At 40.4% G+C, this 27,486-nt stretch overlaps 1 protein-coding gene across 1 annotated transcript in view; it reads left to right on the top strand.

The window, feature by feature from the left end:
- GLIS1 (GLIS family zinc finger 1) overlaps positions 1–27,486 on the top strand; it is a 398,945-nt gene that overhangs the window by 147,225 nt on the left and 224,234 nt on the right. Inside the window, exon 3 of the mRNA XM_054980758.1 lies at positions 5,956–7,057. Within this exon, the coding sequence (XP_054836733.1) occupies positions 5,956–7,057 (1,102 nt within the window). The remainder of the gene's footprint in view (positions 1–5,955; positions 7,058–27,486) is intronic.

Genomic DNA, 27,486 nt, shown 5'->3' on the forward strand with positions numbered 1-27,486 from the left:
AACCTTTGCGGACTCATTCCAGGGAGTTGTCAATTACCCAATTAATCTAAATAATTGTGCTTGGATGTGATTCAGTAAACACAATGATAGCAAAGTATTATTTTTTCACTGCCATCAGCACAACTTCATATTTGATCAGAAATGGCTCTGATTTTTACCAGACCTTCAGAATAAATTTAATTTATATGAGAGTTCAGCAGTGTTTGTAGCTGTAATAGTTATACATCAAATAACAGAAATGGAATGCCATGTATTCGTTTTGTGTTCATCAAGCCAAGATGTTCTGAACTGAAGTGTGTGCCATGCATCCCAATGCCTGGGGCATGGCTTGGTTGGGTTAAGAGTAGGACTGACAGCCTTCCTAAATGAGCTTGGATTCTTTTGATGGTATTCAAAAGCTCTGGGTTGAAAAACCCGTCCACCACCAGTAAGGAGTTATCCTGTACCATACAATACTCTGTAATTAATTGCAAGCCATTGCCCGAGCAGAGTATTACTTCCCTTCAGAGATTTTTTGTTCTCTAAGGGCCAGGCCCTTAGACATGACATTGGAAGATCCATAAATGCATCTCCTGGAGATTTGTGTGAGACTTAAAAGCCATGGTGGGAATATTAATTGGGGTCATGAGATGGAAGAGAGAGAAGGTTGTAATCCCTTTCCCCCAGTGCTGCTTTCTCAACCTCAGAGCTAGACTGTGATGTAGTGGTTAGAAAGTAAGACTAGGACCAAAACTGCCATGAAATTACTGGGTTACTTGGGCCGTTCACACAGTCTTAGTCTATCTACTTCACAGGGTGTTTCTGAAGATAAACTTGGTAAGGGAGAAACCCAGGGCTTTTTTTCAGCGGGCAATCTAAACTCCCCTCTGTCTGGAGATCAGGGGGCGGGGCCACCAGCCATATGACCATTTTCGCCGAGGGCGATTTAAACTTTAAAAAACTCCCCCCTTGTTCCTGCTGACCCAAAGTGATGTCATTGTGCGGTTCTCCTGAGTTCCACTGCTGAGTTTCACCACCTCTTTTCCCAGGAAAAAAGCCCTGGAGAAACCTGTACACTGCTCTGAGTTCTTTGAAAGAAATGTTTTCAAAGCCAGGTTTTTACCCAGAATGGCTAGACTTTGGTTAAGTGGTGTACGGTTCTGGCCTAGCTCAAAAATGTGCTGACTCTGCTGATTCTAACACCTGCAGTCCAGTGTCTGTTCCCTAGATATTTGACCTTGAGAGACTGGCTCTCACAGCTTCAATCTATACTCCCCAGTTTTCACACATTTGGCAATGCTAATTATACACTTGAGCCCTGATTGGCTGTTAGTTGGTAGAGTGAGGGCTTGAATCCTGAAAAGATGGCTTCTCAGCTCACTTGGTTCCCTTTTCTACTCTTATTCCTTCACCATCATGTAAGAGAGAATCTGCAGGTGCCGTGTTTGTCAGCACTGCAGCGTGCCCCAGGCAGCATGGCATGGGAAAGGGCACACCTGCTAAAGAAACTGGTGAGAAACAACCAGCTAAGAAGCTATCCAGAGAGGCATAGGTAGTAAGCTTTAAAAGTTTTGGATGGGCATTTTAGCTAGCAACAGAAAGGTTATTTGTTTTTATGTCTGTGGCCTGAATTCAAGTGCTTTATGCTCAGCAACACTCTGTTAATTATAAAATGGAAGTTTTATTTAAGGCTGGGTCTGGATTGCATGTGGACCCACCCTCAGAGAGAACCCAGAGACTGAAAAGTCTCACAAAACAACAGAAACCTTCCTTCTGCCTAAGGAGCAGCTGTGGTGAACGCCCAGGAATAGGAGTTGAGGGTCTCTGGTTCATATAACTACACACAAACATATAAAGGAAATCCTCCCCTGTAATGAAGCCTTAATTCAAACACATCATTGCTACTATCAAACAAACAAAAACTGTGGTATAAAAAACTCATCCATGGATCTGATGTCATATCTAGCAAGCCCCTAAGAGTTGTATTACTTATCTGTCTCTTGGTAAATCCAGGTTTGATCTTTTAAGTAGTTACTGGAACCATGAGGGTTTACCTTATTAATAAAAGTAAAAGATGGAATTACTAAGATTTCAATGAGAGTACAACAGAGAGCTGTGTGGGCTGCAGGTTACCTATCCCTGACTTGGAAGGACAAATGAGATAACTGTTTCTAAGTTCCTTGCAGATGCGGGGTTTTCTTGCATGGGCTTTGGGATACAAGGTGAAGCCCATGAGTCAGCTATACTGGTTGTTCCAAATACATGTCAGGAAAATATTTTATATCACATCATTGTTTATTATACTGATATGCCTTATAGTTTATAAACAAGCTGTTAAGATATGTTAATAAATGTACATTTACTGTTCTACGTGTAAAAGCCAGGTGTATTGGTTATTACCAAACCAAATATATGGGATTAAGATCTTGTAAACAATAAATTATGACAAGCCATAAGCAATATATGAAATATGTGGTAGAGTTGAAAGAGATGAGTATGCCGTTTCAATGGAGACAGAGGGAATATTCCAGTGGGATTAAAAATCCTGAACCTAGTGCTGATGATTCACTGGGTACTGGGTTGTAAACCTGACATAAGGAAAAGACTAAATCTTGCCAGCCCTGCATCCCAGACCTTGTAACTTTATGGGAAGGTAACATACTTGTGATTTTTTTCAGTCACTGGAATGCATTAGAAAGATGGTATGCAGGTGAGTTGATATTATTTTTAAGATAAATGTAGCCCATCATGTGCCTTCTGCAGTTTATTATCTAGTTCTTTCTAGCCTAGAACAATATGCAGAACATATGTATGGATGAAAAGAATTGTCAATGGCTATCAAGCAAGTCATGAGATACACCCTTGGGCTGTATACATCGTAATAGACCTGTGCTCTTGAGCTTTTCAACTGCAACACAAATTCTACCATTTCCTCTCCTCAGCCTTGTATTCCTTCCAAAATACTGACCAGCGAATTCTGGAAAATACTAGTGTAGTGGACAGAGGTTGTAAAGCTGAATACAAAAACAACTATTTTCCTAACAAGAAATACAAGGTGGGTCAATTCGATTCATGCAAGGACTGTTTGGCTTATCTTCTGTCCATTCATAGTGAGGGAATAAAATAATCTGGGAGGGCTCAGTGGAAGAGCCTCTGTTTTGCATGCAAAATGCCCCAGGGTTTAATCCCTCTTCTTTTTAAAAATAATGTGATGTCTGCTTGAGACCCTGGAGAATAGCTGCTAGTCAGAGTAAACAATATTGACCTTGATAGGCTCATGGCCTAACTCAATACGAGGCAGCTTAATGTGTCCTCAGCAAACACAACTGTACCACTAGGTATCCCCATGTGGGTATAATATTAGAATATGGCCTACAAACACACACTTGATTGTACATCGGCCTCAACAGGGGGATTCATATACCTCCACAATCAATTCTAACATTGTCTGTTTGATATGGAGATACAGTACTTGTTGAAGTTTAATAAGCTCACCCTAATAAAAGCTTACATCTAAATGTGGACTGCTGAGAAGGTATGACCTTGCTGCACATTATACCTGACAGGATGATTAATTTATCCCATTACAAGTATAGAAGTTGCAAGATGCAAATACAAAATCATGTATCACATAAAGAAGTTAATTAAATCAGTGTATGCAGGTTTTTCTTGTTGGTAAAACAGTTGTTTTGTCTTCTGTTGTATAAGCGCTTTGTATTTTTTCTACATTTTCAGATATCCTTCCTCTTCACTTACCAATTTACTCTTTGAATACACGAGTTCTTCCAATTCCTCTCCATTGTACTCCAGTTCATGTTAAAAAGATGACTTCCCCCACCCAATCCTTGTCTAGTTGGAAAGTATAGATCTTTTCAAAAGTAGAAAAGTGCATGAAAATTGGAACAATGGAGACGTACCTTTCCGTATGTCCCTCAATAAATTTTAAAATATTATTCTTGCACATTCAAACCTGTGTTTAGTCATTCATGCATGTGCCAAACTAACATGAGAGAGATAATAGGAACATTTAGTAAAAAGTGCATGTGAGGATGTCCTAAAACCATTTCTTTGCAGTATTTTTAATTGTTTTTATTCAACTTGTGTGCTCAGCACACTAACAAATCATCTGCATGTTCACAGATGTGGGGAAATTGCATATTGTACATAGGTCTTGCTGTGAAATAGTACATTTTTCAGTGTGGGCTATTTTGACACTGGTAAATGGATATTCCATTTAGTTTGCCAGCTGCAGTCATGAGTGATGTATGAAATGTGGTTCGGTGAGTGTCACAGTCAGTGCTTAATGAAACAGAAGAAATCATGGCCATTTTCAGCTTCCACCAGAAGTTGGTCAAACTGATTCAAATCCATGTTGTCAAATATCAGATATCAGTTTGTTACCTCATCTTCTCAGGAAGTCTGTTTGTTAATATGTGAAATTGTTTTTCATGTTTGATGCTCATTGCTAAAACCTTATAGCTTGGCGCTGAAATCTATCTATTTCTTGCTCTTGATTGGTTAATAGCCTGCTTCTGTCAAAGGGATGGACCAGCTGTTCACAGGTGCCTGGTTTAACGTTACCTTACTGTGCTTTGCTTATTGTGATTGTCTGTCTTAATTCTGTATCTCATTGGCTAAACAGATATGCTTATCTGCCAGACCAAAATGTAAGATTTCAATCTATCTGAAATTCAGATAGTCCCTTATGAACCTACCTGACCACTATGGTCATCTTCATAGGTCCTGCTTTGGATGCTTCTACTTTCTGAGATTAGGTGGGTGGTAATCTAGGAGAGGGCCTTCTTAGTTGTGGTACCAAAACTCTGGAACTCTTGCCAGGGAGATTTGTTCATCCCTTTCTGCTGCCATCTGCCAGTAAGTGAGGAATTGTTTGTTTCATTCCCGCCCAATGGTCTAACTGTTGTTTTTATGTTTTTATATGTATTATAGCTCTAGTTTTAATTGTTTTAATGATGTAGTGTTGTTGTTTTGGTTGGTTGCAGTGGTTTTAAAATATGATTTTGTTATTTATGTTTTAATTTGTTAATTGTGTTGGTGACCCTTGTGAGGGCAGAACTGTGGGATATAACTTTTGTAAGGTAATGTAAATATGTTTGGCTGTGTTGTTGATTAGAAAAAAGAAATGGTAATAGAAGGTGAGGAGATGTGAAATTGAAGGTACTCTTTGTAGTTTGAATGGTTACATTTCCTAGTCTTGTTTGGAGGAGCCGTGTGGTGAAGCCATCCTGGAAATGACCTTAATGAGAGGTTTGTTCATGAGGAGCATGAACCTGGCTTGGCACTCTATCCCTCTTCCCTTTGTGTATGGAAATTAATTGAAGACCTTTTGGGTGAGAAGTCTCCAGTTAGTCATAACATTCCAGTGCAGGTGCCTGGTCAAATATGAATTTGTTTCTTCTCCACAACCTAGGATTCTAAACTGGATTAAACTGGTTTGGGATCTTGGTTACTGGAAAATAAATCCAGGAATAAATAATAAAATGGTTGCACACACACAGAGTCCTAGGAAGCTTGGCAGAAGGTGGAATAGAATGGCCCAGATTTGGCCGTTCTCATCACAAGCAAATGGTGTTTTGTTCATGATAGAGGCATCACAGAAAAGGTGAGTTTTGCAAAAGACTTTGGAGGAACTGAAAGAGGTGGCATTTTGTACATGTTCTGGGAGACAGACATTTTACTGCCATTTGTCCACTGAATACATGCATATTAGTGCATGCCAGTTTAACAAACATTGTACTTTTCTTTGCGTGTATGAGGCTTACATCATGTAAGATGCTGCTGCTTTCTTTTCTTTTTTTAAATAATGGAAATTGTTTAAGGAATTTTCAAATGCATTTATTGTTTCTGGCACAATGTATCCAAATTACCCCCACTTAAGAAGCTTAATAAATGTTACATCTTCTACACATTGTTAATTTTTACTGCCACTTAATGATCAATGAAACTGTGTTGCAGGCCTCCCCCATTTCAGGACCCAAGAGATTCTACCAGTCCTTGCGTGAATGGAAGCCACGCTGCTCCGCATATAAAACAGGAGTTCCCAAGTGATTTTAAGGGCCTTTCTGAGGTTTCTGCACAAAGAGGGATTACTGAAGGAATGGAACTGAGAGGCTTGGGCAGCCTTCATCCTGAAAGAGAGCTAATGAACAATGGCTTTACAAATTCACTTTCATCCTACTTGTTTAATAATGAACACAGCTCCTCCCTGGGATCATTGTCACTCAGCAGCCCTCAGAACTCCAGCAGGCACCAGGCAAGCAACCTGAAGAAGCGATGCCTCTCCATGCTGCCGTCTTCTGCCGATGGGATCGACATTACAACTATCATCCGTACCTCACAGACGTCACTGGTCACCTGTATGAATGGACTGCGGACTAATTCAGCTGGCATTTCCTCTTCTCCTGGGGAGATCACTCTCCACAGTGCACAGAAATCATCTCGGCCCCAGTCGTGCTCCCAGCTGGGGTCCCATTGCCATCATCCTTCTCCAGCAGTATGCCTTTTACCTGTTTCCAGTGAAGGTGTCCAAGGAGACTGTGATCCTTCCCAAGTGCAGCAAGCAGAAGAAAATCCAAGCCGTTGCCTTATAATGAACAGCACTAGTGTTTCTCAGCAAGAGGCTTCTCTTAGTAGCCAGAAGTTGAGTTTTTTAAAACAAGAACCACTTGATGAATATCCGTCTGCAACGGATCTTTTTCAGCATCACCAAGAGCTGCCACCACCTTATCACTTACACCAACAGCGAAGCCAGGCTCAAGGGACGCTATCTCATTTACATGCCTCCATGTCTCCAAAGTCTCTTCAAATGAGTGAGGGTGACGAGCAGGAGACCGGTAATGGCAAGCAGGCCTGTCGGTGGATTGACTGTAGTGCTGCTTATGATCAACAAGATGAGCTGGTTCGGCACATAGAAAAGACACACATTGATCAGCGGAAAGGAGAGGACTTCACTTGCTTCTGGGCAGGCTGTGTCCGTCGGTATAAGCCTTTCAATGCTCGTTACAAACTGCTGATTCATATGAGGGTTCATTCCGGCGAAAAACCAAACAAGTGTATGGTAAGTCTGGAATATATTTATTTATTTGACTGAAAATATAATGAGGTCTCTGCGTTATTCTTACTTTGTAAATATTTTTTCAACATAATTATAGGCCTTTTTTTGTAACTTGTTCTTTGATAATTCCAAGCAGAATTTGATTAGAAGTGCACAATTTGTACTCTTTCTGTTTTCTTAGGATCCTTCCAACATAATTATAGTGTTTTCCTGCAATTGTTTCAGTGATGCTTCCAAGAAAAAAACGGGTGGAAATAACTTTATATGTCTGATTTATAAATATTGTAATGATAACAAATTATATTTTGGTGCCTTCTGTGAAGCTTAGCTTTTAATATAAAGGTTTATTTTTGAAATGGTTATTGAAACCTTAATATGGTCAAAACTGCTTATGACTGTTTAATGCAAAGAAAGAAATCCTGAGCTTTGGGTGATATTTTAAAACAAGAAAGAAGAAGCATGTTCAATAAATTTTTTCCTTCTGCCTTTTGAACAAGATTATTACAGTCATTTGAATCATAGCACAAAAGGAAGAGAAACTCAATAATGATAATTAACAATTAAAACTGAAAATGTCATGTAACTTTTAACTCGAGTTCTTTCTTTTAATGTAATAAAATTTTTGTGAAGAATATCAGTAAAACTGTTTTGCTATGATCATGCAGCTATACAAGAAATTCCAAAGAGAACATCTTGGGAACAGCACTGTCTATGTATGCGTTATTACAATAATGTGGGCAATTAAAATAAAAGCTAATGACTTGCAGTTGGTTTTCCACACGCTGAAAGCAGTAATAATATAAGACCCTGAACAGAATAGATGATAATAGGGCAAGATTGGTCAGAGCTTCTAAATGCAGCTGTGAAATATGAAACTTTTGTTTGCAACCCCAAATGTATTGCTTACAAAGGAATAACCACACCAACAGATTGGGTTGCCTCATCAAAACGTCAGCAGCAAGGAGAGCTTGGGAGATTTGGTATTTCTTTGCTCGAACGCATTACAGTGCTAGTGCTCTGAAATAAGGAACACCCACTATGTATTATGACAGTGGCAGTTTTGCAATGAGAAGCAATCTCTTCAGAGTTAAACGTCCCTTCAGACTGAAGAGAAATCTGGTAACCTTACAGAAAACGAGGACACTTCAGTGGAACTATTTTCCCCCAAAGGCAGCTCTTGCTGAGAACAAAGATTTAACATGAGGATAAACTTTTGTTCATATGCATTTTTGACTGGATTTGACCTTTATTTATTTATTTTATTCGATTTATATTCCGCCCTCCCCACATCAGCAGGCTTAGGGCAGATTACAATTAACACAATAGATTTAAAATACATGTACCTTTAAAAACCGATTAAAACTCCTTAAATATTTAAAAACACACATCAAGCAATACAGCAGCAGATTTTTAAGAAAACATACAGCAGCAGATCTTTCTAGCGACCTCTACCCAACCACCTCCAGAATATTTATTTTTATAAATTTAAAATAAATTTAATTTAATTTTTATAAATTTAGTGTGAGGAAAAATGTAGGTTCAGATGAATACCATTGTATTCATATTCCTATAGTAGTGCAGCCTTCTTTCTATTTCTCTGTTTCTGGAGTATCCAGGTGTACAAAAAGGGTTGTTGCAAGGAAATAATATAGCAGAACAGTGAATGTTCTGCATCTGGCTTCTCCTATATGAAGGACAGTATTTTCTCTTACCACTGTATATCCATATTTTATTTTCTTTAATCCAGAAACTCCTTGTCAGATGATATATTGTCTATTCTGAGATATCATGACAATAGGGATTTTTTTCTTAGTATGGATACTACTCATTGCAAACTGTTTTGCATATTAGCTACTTAATAAAACTTTCCAGTTATCTCAGGCTGAAAACAATGTTGTTTATACATTTCTTTTGGCCAGAAGTAGCAAATTAAAGTAACAATAAAAAAGAGCAAGATTCGGGTCCTGTAGCACTTTAAATACCAACTAGATTTCCAGGATATGAAATTTTGAGAGCCAAAGCTCCTTGTTTGACTCTTAAAAGCTTATACCCTGGAAATCTAGTAGATCTTTACGGTGCTGCTGGATCTGAATCTTGCTCTTCTAGATCAACACATCCACCTACCTGAAAAATAAAAAAGAGTTTGCATATGACTTTCCTCAAAGCACATTGTTATCTAGATTTCAGCTGTACCTTTGGAAGATCTAAAATATTACACATATAAGGCAGTAGCGAAAATCCTCATGAGTAAATATCCCAAGTGGCACAGATAATAGGGGAAGAGCTGTCCAAACAACCAGTGGGTTAGCTGTGCCTTATTCAAGACAAAGAATGCTGCATTGGAGTTAGAAATGTGAAGTTGTGAATGTGTCTGGATTATACAGTAGAGGTGGCTTTCTAATTTTGTAGGTTGCTTAAAAGCAGTAAAAACAATCTTCTTCTTCTGGTTTTTCTGTTTTTTTAAGATGAGAGATGCGTGGTTAGATTTGTGTTGTTTTTTTATTTCAAGCGATGAAAGATATGGTTTAGAAATTTTCTTTGTTTATTTGACAGCTAGTGTTTGGCAGTTCACTAATACTTACCTCCCCACATCTAGTTCATGTAATTCAGTTTAAGGAATACATTGAATGTTGTCATTTTAATCTATGTTGAACAATAATAATTTCAGAAAGGTTTTGAGTATGGTCTATAGAAAAACTGCATATCTAGCTAGCATGCTGGTAAATGTATGGTACTAAGGCACATGTTCCTCTCAGGAATATCGGCAAAAAGCTCAGCATACATGACAATGTACAGTTTTGAATGTACTTAGAATCATAGAGTTGGAAGAGATCTTACAGACTATCAAGTTCAACCCCCTGTCCAACAGCCTAAAACATCCGTGACTAGTTGTGTCCTAATCAGAACTTGGCATTGCAGAAGTTACAGAACCACTAGTTAAGTATCTAGGTTTCTAGTTACAGTGGAGGAGTTATGGGTGAAACTATTAATAGATACTTTCGTTTTAAAAAGGAAAGGGGGGAGCTAGCTATGTTTGAAATAAATGACGATTTATTATGATCAGGAGTTCAGTACAATAGATGCTGAGACTGATGGGCCTATTAAAATGAGTATTTTTTGTAATACATGTTTCAAAATGCTGAAGGTTATAGGCGCATGTCTTTAAAATTAATATCACCCAGTGCTTATTTACTGGTTAATGTTAAATTTATTTGTGCTTTGATGTAATATTATTTTAAAAGATCTGTTACCTTCAAATGAGATTAATAACCATGTGTTCATAGAGTAAATTACCAAGCATGGAGTGTGACAATCGTTGATGATTAGCATTGCCAGCTCTAGTTTGGGAAATTCTTGGAGATTTGGGAAGCAGAGCCTGGAGAGTGTGGGGTTTTTGGAGAGGAGGGACCTCAGTGGGATATAATACCGTAGAGTTCACCCTCTTAAGCAACCATTTTCTCCAGGGGAACTGATCTCTGTAGCCTGGAGATCAGTTGAAATTCTGGGAGATCTCCAGTTCCCACCTAGTGACGATGGGTATTTTCTTTCGCTCTGAAAGATACTTCTTTTTCTTTTGTTCTAGTGCCTTTCTAAAGGCATTTATATTTTCTTTGAATCTTGGTATCTTTCCCTTCTGTTCAGCAAAATTTGTTGGCTCTAAATATGCATTGAATGTGTTCATGGGAGGCTGGCAACAAGTAGCTTCATGTCTATATGCATAAAAGTTCCTAACCATGTAAAATTATTAATTTCTTATGACAGGCTTTGCTACTATGCACTGTAATAGACAATGGAATTTTGGAATTCAGGCTACTTGAGAACAGGAAATACATGAGACATTTTGATTGAAAAGTAAATGGTCCACTAAAATGGCAGTTAATCCTTTTATTATCTTTCCAACAGCAGTTTCCACAATACTTTCATGAGGTAAGCTTCACTCCAGTCCAACTGTAACACTCATCATTACAGCTGGTTTAAATTTAGCCAGCATGCTCCCTTCTCTACAGCAGACAGTGGAAAAGCAAAAATTCTATCTGCTGTAAAAGAATTACTGATATTTTGGGGGATGCTGCTTCAACTTTGGTGCCAAAAGCTGTTTTCCTCTTCCATTAATTTTATAATTGATTCATTCTTTATACTGTGTCCTTTTCATTTGTGTGGCTGTTTGTTTTTGTTTTATTTTGCTTTTTGCCTTTTTATTCCTAGGGCTGTGCAAGTAGTCTGAAAGAAACTACCTAATCTCTCTGCAATATCCTGTTATGTTTCATACTTAACTTGTGTTGTTTTAGTTTTATTAAATTTGGTGCTCATCTGCATTATGATAAAAATATATCCAACTAAAATAATGATGCAATGCCCCTAAGACTTGAACTTTTGAAGATTAATGTCATGCTTTTTTAGATTTGATGTCCCAGACAACTGGAATTTTTGATTGTCTGGCAGTAAAAATTAGCCAGATTAAACATTTTCATTATAAGATGCAAAAAAGAGGATTTTCTATATTATCTTTTGGTTCACCCGTCATTTTGAGTAATAATGAATCATGATCCCTAAATATTTCATGTCTTGAAGTATCTGTTTGCAAATGTAAATATGTTGTTTCATTTGGAAAGGAGTGTATGTGCAAATGTGTGTTTGAGTTCATCTATTGTATAGCATGAAGTACAGTAAGTCAGATATTCAAAACTGAGGCTTGAAGAGGTTAATTGATCTAACTAAGGGCTGCCTAATAGATTGATAAAGGAAAGAAGTTCAGTGACTTCTGGCTCCTATTAATCATGTCTTTAGGCATGAATAGGTATAGTAATATCTATTCATAATAATTAGACAGCAATCTCACAACAATATAATTGTTTTCTAGTATTTAGATTTTGACATGATAATGGTGGTTATTCACATTGAATCTAGTTTTGTCAACTGTTCCAACAAGAGATTGTCTGTCCACTACTGGATATCTATCACATGCCAGATGAAAAGAATAAAACTTGCTGAACATGTAGTATTGAACTTAGTTAAGTAAACCCAGCCAAGACGGAAATGATGCTGGTTGGGAAGGCAAAGATCTTAAAGGACATTATAGTCCCCACTTTTGATGGAGTTTGTTTGACCCTTGCAGTCTTGGTTAAGAGCATAGGGGTTATACTGGATCCAGTGCTGCTACTATAAAAACAAATTAAGGCAGCCGCAGAAAATGCTTCATTTAATGTAATTCTAGTCAAGGACTGAGTGTTGCAAACCAGGATTTGTAAAATAAACACCATTTTCGTGTCAATATGTATGTGAATTAGGATCTGCAATTGTTACTGGAATTTATGTGGCTGTTTTCAAGACTTACACTTGTCACTGCATATGATATGATAATGTTTTAGGTACTGCTGGGTTTGAGAAGGGTGTTGTTTTAACCTGAAGAGTAACTTGAAAAGGGTGCTTGTCGGGGAGGGAGGGCAGTTAGCAGACACTTTCTAAGCATGCTGCTTCCTTTACTGAGTGGTTTCCTTCATCCTATTCCTTCTAAAGAAACACTTGTTACAATCCTTCAGCTAAGGAGATTCTGCAAGTGTCACAGGTTGCATGGTTCAGCTATTTTGGGAGGTAGTAACTTTTCTTGATTCCCAGTGAAATCTGCTTTGCTCTGTTATGAATCCGTTGGGAAACGGTACATTTATTTTGCATTGAGACGATCTACAAAAATGAGAAATAATAGTGATTATATTGAATGTGTACTCATCGTCTGTTGTAGTTCTGTGAAAATTCCCATGTTAGACTTACTTAACAAAGTGGTACATACTCTCTGTTCATTGTTGTGTCTTCTGTGCAGTCCCACATGGGAACGGTGCATGCATAGGCCAGCCATGGACATTCTAAAGCTCCTAAAGGCCCGAGACACTTGCTTAGCTTTTTTGCATGCTTTTCCCTCAGGTGTGGCTATAAAAGGTGGAGCAAGTGGCTCCCTCCCTCAGTTCTTCTTTAGCTGCCGCTGAAGAAGGATGTGTTCTTTGCGTACAGGCACCGAAGTGCAAAACAAATTCAGAGACTCTGATAGTACACCAGGCTGAGGGTTCATCCCCTGCAGAACTGGTTCATCAGAGTGTTCCACCCACACCATCAGAACCAGTACAAGTGGTTCTTGGTTTCAAGGCTCATCCACAGTCCCTGAATTGGTGGGAAAACATGCAGAACCTATTAGTGGGGACTCCCTTCAGTTCTTCCCTGGTTCACATTTCAATCTGCACAGATTCCTCCCTGTCAGGATGGGGAAGGGTGTGTTTGGAGATCACCCAAGTAAAGGGAGTTTGGTCCTGACAAGAATCCGCTATGCACATCAACCTCCTAGAGCTCAGGGCAATACAGTATGCTCTGAAGACACTTTACCTAGTGGAGGACAGCAATGTTCAGATATGCATGGAAAATACAACTGCCATACATACCTGAACAGACTGGGGGCACAGCTTCCCTAGCACTCTCCCAGGAATCTTCACTGAGCTATTCAACATCGAGTTTCTCTTTCTGCCATGCACATAGCGGGCAAGGAGAACATTCTGGCAGATGCACTAAGTCACTCAAACTCCCAGAACTACGAATGGTCCATCACCCTGTTTTTACAAAGTGGGGATATCCCACCATATATTTGTTTGCCACAGACCTCAACAAGAGGTGTGCTTGATATTGCTCATGGACAGGAAAGGGGAAGTCCTGTCTTGGAGACACTTTTCAGATCCCATGGTTGAGCACCTTCCTATATGCATTTCCCTCTCTTCCTCTTATGATGCTGACACTCAGCAAGTTTATGAGGGAAGGGTCCTCGGCAGTTGTAATAGATCCTTACTTGCTCAGGCAAGCCTGATTTGCCACACTATTCCAAATACAACCCAAATGGGAGAGTGTTGCAGTAAAAAGTAACAATGCAAAAAAAAAGACTAGCAAAATCTTACTACGTGTAACAGTCAACACCAAAAGTAGAAGCAATCTGTATAACAAGTACTTGGTATTTAATATAACATATAACCGATATTGTGCAGATCTGGCATTGCCAACTGCTCCGCACCTGATCCTAGCTGGGTAAAGGTGGGGGGACAGGCATTGCCACCTGCTCCACTCCTAATCCCAGTTGGGTGAAGTCAGGTGGCGGGCAAGCCAACTGCTCTGCTCCTGATCCTGGTTGGGTGATGGCAGGGGGGGTGGGATTGCCACCTGCTCCATTTCTGATCCCAGCTGGGTGAAGGCAGGGGGGAGGCATTTCCGCTTGCTCTGCAGGGCCGGCGCACCCATTGAGGCCAGGTAGGCGGTGGCCTCAGGCGCGGGGTGCCGGAGGGCACGCCAGAGGAGGCGCGGGGGGGGGGAGTGCGTGCCACAGAGCTGCAGCCTCCTATCCCTCCTGCCCCGCGCTGCCGCTGCCACCAGCACACGCCCCTGGCCGGGCGCAGCCGCCGTGGGCTGGCATCTGCGGCAGCACAGGCAGCCGAGCGGGAGAGCTCAGAGGCCACCTGTGCACCGCCACAGCTGCCCGCCGCAGTGATCAGGCTGGCGGTGGCGCGCGTGCTCCGTGATGACGGCATGCGTGATGTCATCACGCAGGCTGGTGCGCACGCACTTGCGCGTGTGCGGGGGCGCCTGCTGCTCTGCACCTGATCCCGACATGGGCTTTCCGCCGCGATGCACTCTCAGAGGGACAGGCTGCCTCCTCTTGGCTTCCCTCCACGGCACCATCCTCTGGAGGCACACCAGGGTAGGAAGTAAGTTGTCTGGGACACCGTTAGCCTTTTATATAGTAGGATTATGCTGTTGACATAGATTCCAGAAGGGACACAGCTGTCAGCAAGGCAGTCCTGAAGAATATTTTCCATTGACGAGCTACATGCCTGCCTCCTGGGTAAGTTAGCTCGCTAATCTCACATGTGGGACTGCACATTCGACACAACAATGAAAATAGGGTTGCATTTACCTGTAACTGTGGTTTATCGAGTGTTCTTCTGTGCAGGCACACATTCCAGAAGCCTTCCTTGCCGGCCTTGTGCTCTTTATTATTGTTATGTTCCTTCTACACTGGCAGCTTAGAGAACTGAGGGAGGGAGCCGCTTTCCCTGCCTTTTATAGCTGCGCCTGGGAAAAAGCATGCAAAAAATGCTAGGCAAGCATCTTGCGCTTTTAGGAGCTTTAGAACATACGTGGCTGGCCTGCGCATGTGCATTTCCTATATGTGCCAGCACAGAAGAATGCTGATGAACAATAGTTACAGGTAAGTGCAACCCTGTTTTCTTGTATTATTCTTGCTGTGTATGGAGACAGCATGTCCATAAAGAGATTCCTGTGTTTAGATACGCTGCAACTTACTTTGCTGAATAACTCATCTTGGCCTTTCTTTTGAAATGGCACCCGAGGCATGTAAAAATGGGAAATGGAAAAAGCATGTTCTCATAATCCAACTCAGTAAAGTTTGCACAACTTGCTCTTTGTTTCATCATCCCAACAATAAATCTTTCATTTGTGTCAGCTGAGAGTGCCTACTAAGTCTGCAAGTGATTATTTCTATGGACTGTATTGGTACCCATGCAGTACGTGGGTAAATGATAAAATAGGAGTTGATCAAGACTCTTTTATGGCCTGGCAGGAAGCCTTTTACAAAACAGTCCTGATGCATGGAGTTTCTTCCAAGTGTTTCCAATCTCTTGTTCTGTTAACCTCTCTATATAGGTCAAGTAATAAAAAAAAATATTCTCTTGGAATATAAAAATCAAAGTTAGCTGATCAGGAATTGTCAGAATATTCTAAGGGTGAGTTTATATAACAGAAAAGCCACGTTTGTTTTATTTTCCATATCTGTTTCCTATATAGTTCTTTGATTATTTGAGCTCAATCTACTAGAGAACCAGTTTGGTGTAGTGGTTAAGAGCGCTGGACTCTAATCTGGAGAGCCGGGTTTGATTCCCCACTCCTCCGCTTGAAGCCAGCTGGATGACCTTGGGTCAGTCACAGCTTCTAGGAGCTCTCTCAGCCCTACCCAACTCACAGGGTGATTATTGTTGTGGGGATAATAATTGCATACTTTGTAAACTGCTCTGAGTGGGCATTAAGTTGTCCTGAAGGGCGGTATATAAATCAAGTTGTTGTTGTTAGTATTAATTATGCATTGATGCCTGTTCCCTGAAGATTCTGTTATGTGGTTGTACTTTCCATGCTTACATCTGTTTGCTCATTTATAAAAATATAATGCAAAATAAGGAATAGAAGATTTCTATTTTCTGATCATAAATGAATTAAGGATATACTTTTTTCCAAAGACCTTCTAGAATGTTTCAGGAGCTAAAGCTACAGATATCAAAAAAGCAGCTTTGCTCCTCCTGGTGGCAACTTATAATATGAATGCTGATAGGTTTGTAGGGAATATGAGGGCCACCACTTGTGCTGTGGATCCATGCTCATCCTGAATTTTAAAACCTTGTTGGAAAAAGGTATTAGAGACACTGAAAATTTTTAATTCCTCCCTGATTGAGGGAGCGCTCTCTAGACCTTTGAAGGAGGCTGTCATTAGACCCCTGCTCAAAAAACTTTCCTTAGCTAGGGATCAGGTGGCCAATTATAGACCAGTCTATAGTTTACCTTTTTAGGAAACATATTAGAGCATGTGGTGGTAGAGCAGCTTTGGGATGAAACATCTGCTCTTGACCCATTTTACTTCCATGGAGGTGCAGAATTGACAGGATGGGATTTTTCTTTTGGAGTACCACAGGGTTCTATTATCTCACCCATGCTCTATTTTATTTATACATGCCCATGCACATACATGCATGCACACACATGCACACACATGTATCCATTGAATGAGATTGTCTGGAGCTTTGGGGTTGGGTGTCATCAATATATGACAATACAGTCATGAAGGCTCAAGCCACATCCACAGCATCATGCAAGAGAAGCACATACCATTTCTGACTCATAAGGCTGCATTGCGCAAAGAACAGCAGTATAGAAGCGTTGTGCATTCTCCAGTTTTTCACATCTTGCTCCCTCTCATTTAGCTCTTGCTTAGGATTTGAACTCTGATTTGAGAAATTCCTAGAGATTTGGGATTGGAGCCTGGGGAGAGAAGGTTTGGAGAAGGGAGAGACCTCAGTGGGTAATGTCATAGAGTCTACCCTTCAAAGCAGCCATTTTCTTAAGGGGAACTGATTTCTGTAGTCTGGAGATCAGTTATAATTACAAAAGAATTCCAAACTTCCTCTTGCTTCTTTCTTTTACAGCCCATCTGCTCCTCAAAGAAGGAGGTGATAAATGGTAGTGAGCGCTGGAAGCAGTTGTTAGAAGAGAGGGGAGGCTTTCCTTAAAGGCTTGCTTTCATCCCTGGGCTGCCAGTTGCTTAGCCTTGCCCTAGATTCTATCTCTGATATGATTTTAGATCCCTCTTACACCTTTTCCCTCTTTGGCTTTTGGAATTAGTACAATAATTTGACAGTTTTGGGGAGAATTGAAGTAGGTGAGGGTTTTTTGGCAAGTAGGGCAGAGTAATACTTGCTAGTCAAGAGCACATAGATAATGACTTGGCTGAAATGCTACAAGTCACTGTTTCTGCCCCAATTACTCATATAGTAATAAAGTTAGACAGCCAGTTGAACTTCGTATAGAATATTTCATGTATTTGACTTGGATAATGGCTGTAAATTGTTCATGATTCCTATTGCTAATCTCTATTAGTAACATTGTTCAGTTGTCCATTTTACAACACATAAATGGTGGATTAGTGTTAATCAGTTAAAATGTTCTAGGGAGTTTATCACAAAACAGAAGAGGAGCCAAGTGACTTTCATGTCCAAAACAATAGGAATTCCATTTCGCCATGGCAAATCTCCATCTCCCATTTTAGCATCTTTGGCAGTCACTAAAAGTATGAGAAATTAAGGGATTATTTGAAAATTTGGAAGGCTGACTTTTAAGAGAAGATTAAAAGAGGTGAGCTGTGTCCAGTTTGTTGAAACAAAACAGCAAGGAAAACAAAGAAAAAATGGTTAGAAGGGTTCAGGAAGTGGTAAGTAGGAATAAACAGCATAAAAAAAACATAAAGCGGCACTGAAGAGGAGCAAAAATAAACCTTGTAGTGAGATTTCCTCTAATGGAAACTCCATCTTTTATTTAACAAATTCTCAAAGCATTTGCTCCAAAGTATCCTCATGTCTATCAATGGAATTGCTTCATGTCTGGATAGTATTGAACACTGCAGTCCATAAACCATTTATTTCTGGGCCAGTCATTCTGGATGTTCTCCAGACTAAATGGTCGTTTGTCTCCAACCTGAGCAGTATGTCTCCTTGCAGCCCTGCTTTATCCACTGGGTAATGTTTGTGAGCACTGGGGAACCCACAACATGGTGACATCATGCCACATGTTTTAATTTACTAAATGTTGCTGGGGGGGCAAAGATGTGCTACTTTCATTGGCAGCCAGAAGATCAAGATATCTAGTTTCAGCCAGAGTCATCTAAGGCTGCAGTTGACAACTAGATATTTGGAATGATACTGGATGGTATAAGAATGAAGGTTAGGAAAATCATTAGATAGGTAATATACTCAGAAGAATGATATTTTAAAAGGAAGTCAGAAGCTTATGTTTAGGGGAAACAACCAAAGGAGAAGAATCAGGAAAGAGACAACTCCAGGAGTGGTGGGGTACCAAAAGAAAGATCAGGTCTGGGGAAATGGGTGGGTGGTCAGGAAGGAACACTTCCAAGGGAATGTTTAAATATTGTGTATATAATGCAATTTAAATTACATAATTTACCTTAAAGGCTTTTATTACTTTCCTTCTATCTCTAATATACAAAATTAAGCTTGGGTTCAGGAGAAAAAGCTCATAGAAGGAGGTGGTAGAATATATTTTTCCTGCCTTCCGCTTTCCCCAATATCCTGCTTTTTGTCCTGAAAAGCCTCTCCGAGGGTTGGGAAAGCCTTTCAAATAGAAAGCAGTGGAATATGAGATGGAATCAGGTAAAACCACATTCAGAGTGAGGAGGTGATTTTACTTGACACTTGCTCATCTCTGCAGCACCCCAGACTGTGGTATATTTTGTTTGTCAGACCAGCTCAAAGGCTGAGGGTGCTTAGGCAGGCAACAAACATGCATGAGACATTGCATGGAGAAAAGAGGCTACAACTTCATTGGCTCAGCGTAGGACGTGGATCCCAGCATTGGCTAACCTGCCTGCCAGCCAATGACCCCCTTCACTCCTTCAGCCCACCTGCTGAAACGGCATGACAGTTAGTGGGATCCACAATGGCTGGGAGCCTGTACGTGGTTCCCATGATGATTCCCACGGTGGTTCAGGGAGCATGCTCTGGCAGCCCTCGAGCTGGGCTTTCCACTGCTCATAGCTGGTCCAAGATTTCTTATGGGGATCCCCATCTATGGGGAAACTGTACAGGCAGGCCCTGTTTCTCCCCAAAGGGGATCTGTGCCCAATGCCAAAACCTCCAGCAGAATCCCCAAATGGCTCCCGCCAAAGCTTCTAAAGCTGCAGCCAGCTCAGTAATCTGTCTCAGATGTCCTGCAGCCATATGTCCTGTCCCCAGCTGGACAGGTGCACCCCATCTGGGCGGTACAATGCCTCTAACCAGAAAGAAGTATCAGTGTGATGAATCACCAGGTCCCCAGAAGCTTGCACAGTGCTCCCCACCCTCTTAGACAGGCACCTACAGGCCAAATCCATCCTGTCTTCCGCCCATGCCCCACGCCATGAGCGTTGCTCCAGCAGATCTGACCAAATGATCCGTATGTTTGGGTAACAAACTTGAAGTGTCTCCAGATCCTTTAACATGGCTTGCAGTAAGTCCAGCCTGGTCCTCTTGGGCAAATCATTTCCCCTGAACCACCGTGTCTGGCGTCCCCATCTGCCTGGTCAACCAAAGGAACTAAGGAAGCAGAGTTCCAAGTCATCCCCTTCATGCCGATCCACTTGATGGAAATTGAGTCTGCAAGTTCCAAGTCTGAGCTCCAACCAGATCTTCTTGTGTATCGGGCCATGTTGTGCTCTGCAATCCAAACTAGCCTGTGCTCATTTGCAGAAGCTAAAAAGAGTGGGAATTAATCACCAATTCAGGTCTGATGTCTGACCTGAATGTGCTGGAGCGCCAGCGACAAATAGCTTTAACACAAGCAATGGGTAGGCTGATCTCAGATGCCGCAGTGGCTGCCCCAATACTAAAAGAATGAGCCCCAAATCTCTAGCTGGAAGTCTGGCTGCTGACAGGATCATGCTATTACACTGGAAAACTGATAGCGCGAAGGGGGGGCACCATCCGTATGGAGGAAGATAAGGCCATGTCCTCATGGGCAGATGGTCAAGTAGGCAGTCAGCATCTCCAAAGGGCATGGGCCGGATTTGGCACTGCCCAGGGAGACCACTGGTTCATTTTAGACTGACACAGAGATATGCTCACCCCAGAGCCATGAAGGAATACATCCCCACAGCCAGCAATATTGCTATTATAGTTTCTTTGTCTCCCAATGTCTTTGGGCTATGTCCCACATTTTTTTAATGCAGTATCTATATAAGTGCTGTAGCTACTCCTAGTCCCAAATACCTTATCCACATACCTCTGAAATAAAAATCCTTCGTAAGATTAATTTTTTTACTTTTTAATGTAAAAGATTTTTAAAAACTATGACCTAATTGGGGCCTATGTGACCCCAAGACTTCATTAAATTTATTTCCCCAAATATAGGAAAATAACATAGGAGAACTGATGAGAATAAATGACATCACTGCAGGAGTGCATACACTGTAGGGCTGCCATTTTCCTGTTGCGTGGTAGGAGATCCTCACCCCTTGATTCCTACTGCCACTTCTGTGGCCAGCAGGAGAGAAATAATCTTTTTTTAAAAAATTGCTATTTGGTGATGTTTTGACATTAGTCTGCTCTAGATTTGCCATAAAGTTTCTGGTGATTCCTAGGGAAGCATGACATCATTTCTGGACTTTACGTGGAAGTGACATCATGCCATCACCTGACAGAACCCCCCAATGTCCCCACATTCTGATTCCCACTCATTGCCTACCCAGTGAATGGACAAGAGACTATATACTTGGAATCTTGTAATTGTGAGACAGTAAGTGAGAATTCAAGACAGAAGTGGTTTGTGCTGTATAGAAGCTTCTAGCATTGGAACACCAACAAATGATTCTACCTAACACTAGTGAAGTATAAATGTTCCTGTTTCCCACAGTTGGTTGAATGAAATATGACTTACATAATAGTTGACCCTTCAATTCGCCCCAATGTGTACTTTGCTTCATTACCAAAATGGAGGTTATTTAAGTTTATGTTTAAGAAACTTCACTCTAGGGTTTTAAAGTTCATTTTTCTGAGGACAATTTGTGAAAACATCCAATTGTAACATAAACAAAGCCATATTTTTTCTTGAAAAACTGGCTTGCTCTCATTTTAAATCCATGGTTTTGTGCCCAGAAATTATTTTGAGAACAAGAATATATCATACAACTTAGCCACCTAGACAAAATAAGTATGTGATTATGGTATGTGATTTAGTTTCAGATAATGTATAGAAAATGTAATTGTTATAATGCTGTCTTTCCTCCCCATTTGTTGCACTAGAGAATGTGAAGAAATAGTAAATATAGAGTAGGATTCTAGCTTATATATGCTAACTAGTAAACAACTAAACTGGAAACATTAATTTCCTCCATTGTTGCGTGCCAATTTTAATATTGGATACAAAAGAGGGTTTAATCCTAATTTTCACATTTTTGTGACATTTGGGAATATATTATATCATTAATCATGGCTTGTAAATTGGGTCTGATAAATTTTGACAAGCATTTTGCAGTGTGGATAGTCATGTTGGGAGACATAATTTGTATCCAGCTAAATTTCCCTGCAGAGCTATGAAACCTGTTGGGAGTTTTCTGTTATACTACTATTGCATTTTTACCTTTAGTAATTTTTATAACGTGGGAATGCATATAACATTCAGGGTTCAGTTATTTTAGAACACTATGTAATTATTGTATGCTGTATTTTTCAGAACAAATTTACAGAACATAGCCCTCAACAATTATGATTTGGATGTGGAAAAGATATATGCTGCTGCAGCCTCTCTCTCTTCCCCAAATGAATTCATACATATTTGCTTTTTTGCGGTTACAGTAAAATTAACACATTGTGGAGTTCACAGGTTGTGCCTGGTACTTCACCCTGTCTTTCTGTCACATGTGACTTGTGAGTTAATCTCAGTTTCCCCACACATGGTGCCAGATTCTGGTTAGAACTGAATTATCCTAACCCCCACACCATTTTCCTGACCTGAAACAGCCCTAAGGGGGAATTCCTTGGGATCATTTCAGCTACCTTGATTGGCCTAAAGACACACACCTTTTTATTTCTCAATGCTGAAACAAGTCTCTGGACCAAGAGAAATGAATGTGACAAAATTCCTAAACAGAAGATATTTCAGTATAGGAAATAATGTTACCCTGATGTATGTGATAATTGTTCTCATGGGTTTTTAGCTGCGTGTATCTGCAGCGACAGTGTGATGTCATTTCTGCAGCAAACTTGGAAGAGGCGTCTCATCATCACTGAAGTGCTTTAGCATTCACTGAGTGTGATGTTGCCAGTGTGATGTCACTTATGAGTTTGCCCTGGAAATGATGTCATTGATGTGATGGCACTTCTCCATTTCCCCCAATCTTCTGTTGGGTGCTAGCTGTTGGGTAGCAACTCTAGTTTTAGAGATGAATTTTGTCTGAAATTAAACTTTTACCCCAAAGTTGCCATCATTAGGGCCAGTACTTGTAAGTGGCTATTATGGGATGAGGGAGTGGGGTTTAAACCTGGAGGAAATTAGAGATGAGCACTAACCTGGAAAAATCCAAACCATACTGTTCGTGGTTCGTCGCATTCCACGAACTATGAACATTCACGAACTTGCCCCAGTTCGCAAATTGGTTCATTTTGTTCATGAAAACATCACTTTCAGGGCAGCAGAAGGTCTGCAGAAGAGGGGTTTGCACTTGCGGTTTCCCCCTTTTAAATGCCTGCCACTTTACAGCTGATGGGAGGGGGGTCCCCCATCAGCTGAAAAAAGCTGCATGGCAAGAAAAGTGTGGCTGCTCCTATCCTATCCACCTCCTATCCTATCTTATCCTCCTCCCATCAACTGAGGTCTTTTTCATACTGAGACTTTAAAGCGTTTCAATATCAGTTCTGCTTCCCATGTTTGCAGGAGTTTGATTATTCCCTGCTGGCTTTAAAAGCCAGGAAAGGGTTAAATGGCTGGTTTTTCCCTTCCTCCTTTGGGGTATGCACACAATCTTTTTTTTTTCAAAAGCAAGAAAGGGTTGTAACATTGTCTAACATTGTAATGTTACTGCACATCCCTCCTGGCTTTAAAATCCAGGAAAGGATTAAAGGGCTCCTTTTCCCTCCCTCCCAGGCATGTTTCAGGCTTTGAAAAAGAAAGAAAAAAAACAAGCGTTTTCCACAGCCCTTTGGAAACAAAGTAGCTGGGAAGCTGGGAGGGGATGAAGCAGCATCTTCCCTGCCACTTTGTTTCCAAAGGACTGTGCAAATCGCTTGGTTATTTTTTTCTCTTTTTCATGCCTGGCAGGGAGGGATTGTGCAGTAACATTACAATGTTGCAATGTTACAACGTTACAACAATTTCTTGCCTTTGGGGGGAAAAGAAGAGAATGTCATACCCAAAGGAGGAAGGGAAAGACCAGCCATTTAACCCTTTCCTGGCTTTAAAGCCAGCAGGGAATAAGCAAACTCCTGCAAACATGGGAAGCAGAACAAATAAGTTCCAGTGTGAAAAGGACCTTAGCTGATGGGAGGGGGATGCCCCTCCTCAGCTGAAAAAAGCGGCAGGCCCTTCGAAAGCAGCAGCAATTTTCTTGTAAGCAAGAAAAGTGTTGCTGCTTTCAAACACCTATCAGCTGAAAAGCAGCCGGATGAACAATTCTACTGCAGAAAGCCCGTCTTTGGTTGCCTAGGAAATTGATTGATGGTGCCAAACTGTCTGCAGTGACTAAACGAAAAACGAACTAGCCTAAAGTTTGTCATGGTTTGTCAGAAATGGGCTCTGATGAACCACCAATTCGTGAACCATGAACCGGCCCGGTTCATGACAAACTTTGGTTCGTATTTCAGTTCATGCCCATCTCTAGAGGAAATGCCTTCTCTTATCACTAAACAATTAAAACAGGGCATACTGATGGGACATTCACAATGTAGTGAATCAACATTGGGGCTGCCCAGAACTTCTGTCTTTTTTATTTAATGCGACTGTCTTTTATGTAAATGGATTGGGAGTTGTCAGCCTGTTGGATTGTGAGAGATAAGCTGAGATAATATGGAGACACTAGACTTTGGATACCAAATAGTTCACACATCTGAAATGTGCACATCTGAAATGTGCACTGCCCCCCTAATTAAAAGCTATATAATTGGATCAATATAACATAGTTTATATTGCAAGAAGGTGGATTTTTTCCTACATTGAGCAATCTTGGAAGACTCAATCATATGCTTAAAATGAAAACATGAAAACTGTAGATTTTAAAGCAGGGAAAAAAAATTATGTGGGGAGCCAAACAGTGCATCATCCAGTCATGGAAAATCATTATTTTGTCTTTACATGCTTTTCAAGATGAATATTGAAGTAAGTAAGAGACAAGACCCACAGTCTGATGTCTTGTAATGCATCTGTTGCTATAATCTTCGGATTGGAAACATTTTAGATTAAATTCTCCTCCATAATATTTTTTTTTAATTCTGTAATGTGTTTTCTGCTAGAATTTTCTCCCTGACATTCCAGTTCTGTATATGCAGGATTTTTCTTTATGGCAAGGGGACCATTCAGGCTTTTAATGCCTGCCATCTACAGTGTAATCCAGTGGATACATCCCATGGAGTTGTGATCATAGCTTGGTGACCCAGTGTTGTGTAGTGGTTAGAGTGTCAGACTAAGATCTGGGAGCCCCAGGTTCAACTCCCCCCTCTGCCATGGAACCTGACTGAGTGACCTCGGGCCAGTCATGGACTCTCATCTTAACCTGCCTGGCAGAGCTAGAATAAAAAACACCCCCAAGCTGCAAACCCAGTTGTTTAGGGGGAGTGAAACACCATCCAGATCTGTGTCTCTTTGGAACTAAAATCATCTCACCAATATTTTAGCCTGGAGAGGAGACAACTGAGAGGTGATATGATAACCATCTTCAAGTTCTTGTAGGGCTGACATATAGAGGATGGCATAGAGTTGTTTTCCGCTGCCCTAGAAGGCCAGATCAGAACCAGTGGGGTGAAATTAAATCAAAAGAGTTTTTGGATAAACATTAAGAAGAACTTCCTGACAGTTTGAGTAGTCCCTCAGTGGAACAGGCTTCCTTAGGAGGTGGTGGGCTCTCCTTTGGAGGTTTTTAAGCAGAGGCTAGATGGCCATCAGACAGCAATGCTGCTTCTGTGAACCTAAGCAGATCATGAGTGGGAGGGTGAGGTTACGTCAGTGCTTACTTCTCGCAGCCCCCCTTTTTTTTTAATTAAATTTTTATTGTATTTTTATAATATATGGGGAAGGGGTTACAACAGGCCATAACATTTATAAGATTCACATTCAAGACACGTAGTCATCCATCTATATATAAAAAGCCATTATATATGTAATTAGCGACCCTTATACCTTCAAAATTCCCTTTTATTAATTTCTATATTTTCAATCCACTTACGCTGTATCTTATATTTCTAGTAATTTTTCCTTTTATGCATATTACAAATAGACCACATTTCAACTCTTTTACCTTCTACTCTGGGATCTTAGATCCATAATCGCTCTAGGAGTGGTGGGTGGATATAGCAAAACATACCATATCCGCAGGACATTAATATACAACAACTTAGAGATGAGAGCAATTTTTATATTAATTTCCTCTCTTTCTTATATCTGTTCTGGCCATGCCTTCCAAGCTTGTCTACTTATATTCTCATAATAGTAAGGCTATAAAGGCCAGATCGATATCTAATTTGAGAACACTTTTATATTCTTTCAAAAGAAAAGAAAAAAGCAAGAAATATACGAATATATATATGTATGTGTGTATATATGTATATATACATCTTTCCTCTATTTTGTTCTAGCCAAACCTGTTTACTTGGGTTTTCATATTGATAAGGCTAGGATAATCACATAAGTATATAGTTAAAACACAATTTTACCTTTTAAAAATAGTAGCTCCTTCATCTATTTTATTTTGACCATCTGTACTTATTTTCTTGGATTTTCATACACACAGGGTTACAAAGAACAGGTGATCATTTAACTTAGTCAATATTTTATATTTTGAGAAGGAGTGTAGTCTGAGTAGAGTTAATAGAATCCAAAAACCCATTAACCTAAACTATATAGTATTATATAAAAAGAGGAGGTAAGGAAAGAAGGGAAGGCTATTTCAGTAAGAGGTTAAATCTGCATTAATAAGTCCTAATGCGTCCTAGAATTCTGCTCGTTGTTTTTTCTTCTTTCTTCATAAAAAGTAGTACATCCAGTCCTTAGTCCCTCTTTCCCCTCTCGGTATTGGCATGTTTAATTCTTTCCATACAGATCTGCTTTTTTCTTCTTCTTTCTTCATGAGGCTTAGTGCATCCAGTCCATATTCTTTCTGCTTCACCAAAGATAGATTTCCTTATCTTCCAGCCATTTCTGAGGGGGGTCAGTGTGGATGCAATTACGGCTCTGTTCATTATTTGGTTTTAAGATCGGCTGCATTATCTTCTTTCTGTGTTAACCTGCCTGCTTCTCTCCATGCAGGTCTGTTTCGTGACCCCAGCTTTTCTTTTGTAGTGATTTGTGTCTTAAAGGGAAAGTCCCGGTGAGATCACCCATTTTGGAAGTTGTGACGCAGACTGCTTTTCCGATCATTTTGCTCCATTGCCGTTAATTCTGTCCTTCCAGCAATTTTTTCTGGATTGTGGATCTTTGTAGACCTCTCATCTTTTCCCACTCCCAGTAGTGCATCGGCTTTAATTAATAATTCTGTCATTATTTTTGACATCTCTTGCAAGCCAGTAAGTATCTCCTCCTCCCACGAAGCCATTTCAGAAGGTGGTAAAAAAACTTTGTTTTGGTTTTCAATTATTTCAATTATTTTCAAAGGTTTATAGCATTCCAGCAGTTCTGACAATTACTGAGAGAGCCTCTTTAGAATTCTTCTCCTGCCTCTGCCCCTCCCAGCTCACTCGAGTGGGGCGTAGTCTAGCTGTATTGCCCCGTATAACCATAAATCTGTCCACTTACTTAATGGAAGGCTGTGGGGTCAGTAAAGAATTGTTTTTTTTCTTGTCTTGTTAAGAATCTGATTGATTTGCTGTAGTTTCTTTCGGTCTGCTGGACTCCCGGTTAACAGTTAAGTAGCCATGTTGGCTCCTTCTTTG

Source organism: Eublepharis macularius, chromosome 5 (assembly GCF_028583425.1).
Source record: "Eublepharis macularius isolate TG4126 chromosome 5, MPM_Emac_v1.0, whole genome shotgun sequence".
Lineage (NCBI taxonomy): Eukaryota > Metazoa > Chordata > Lepidosauria > Squamata > Eublepharidae > Eublepharis > Eublepharis macularius.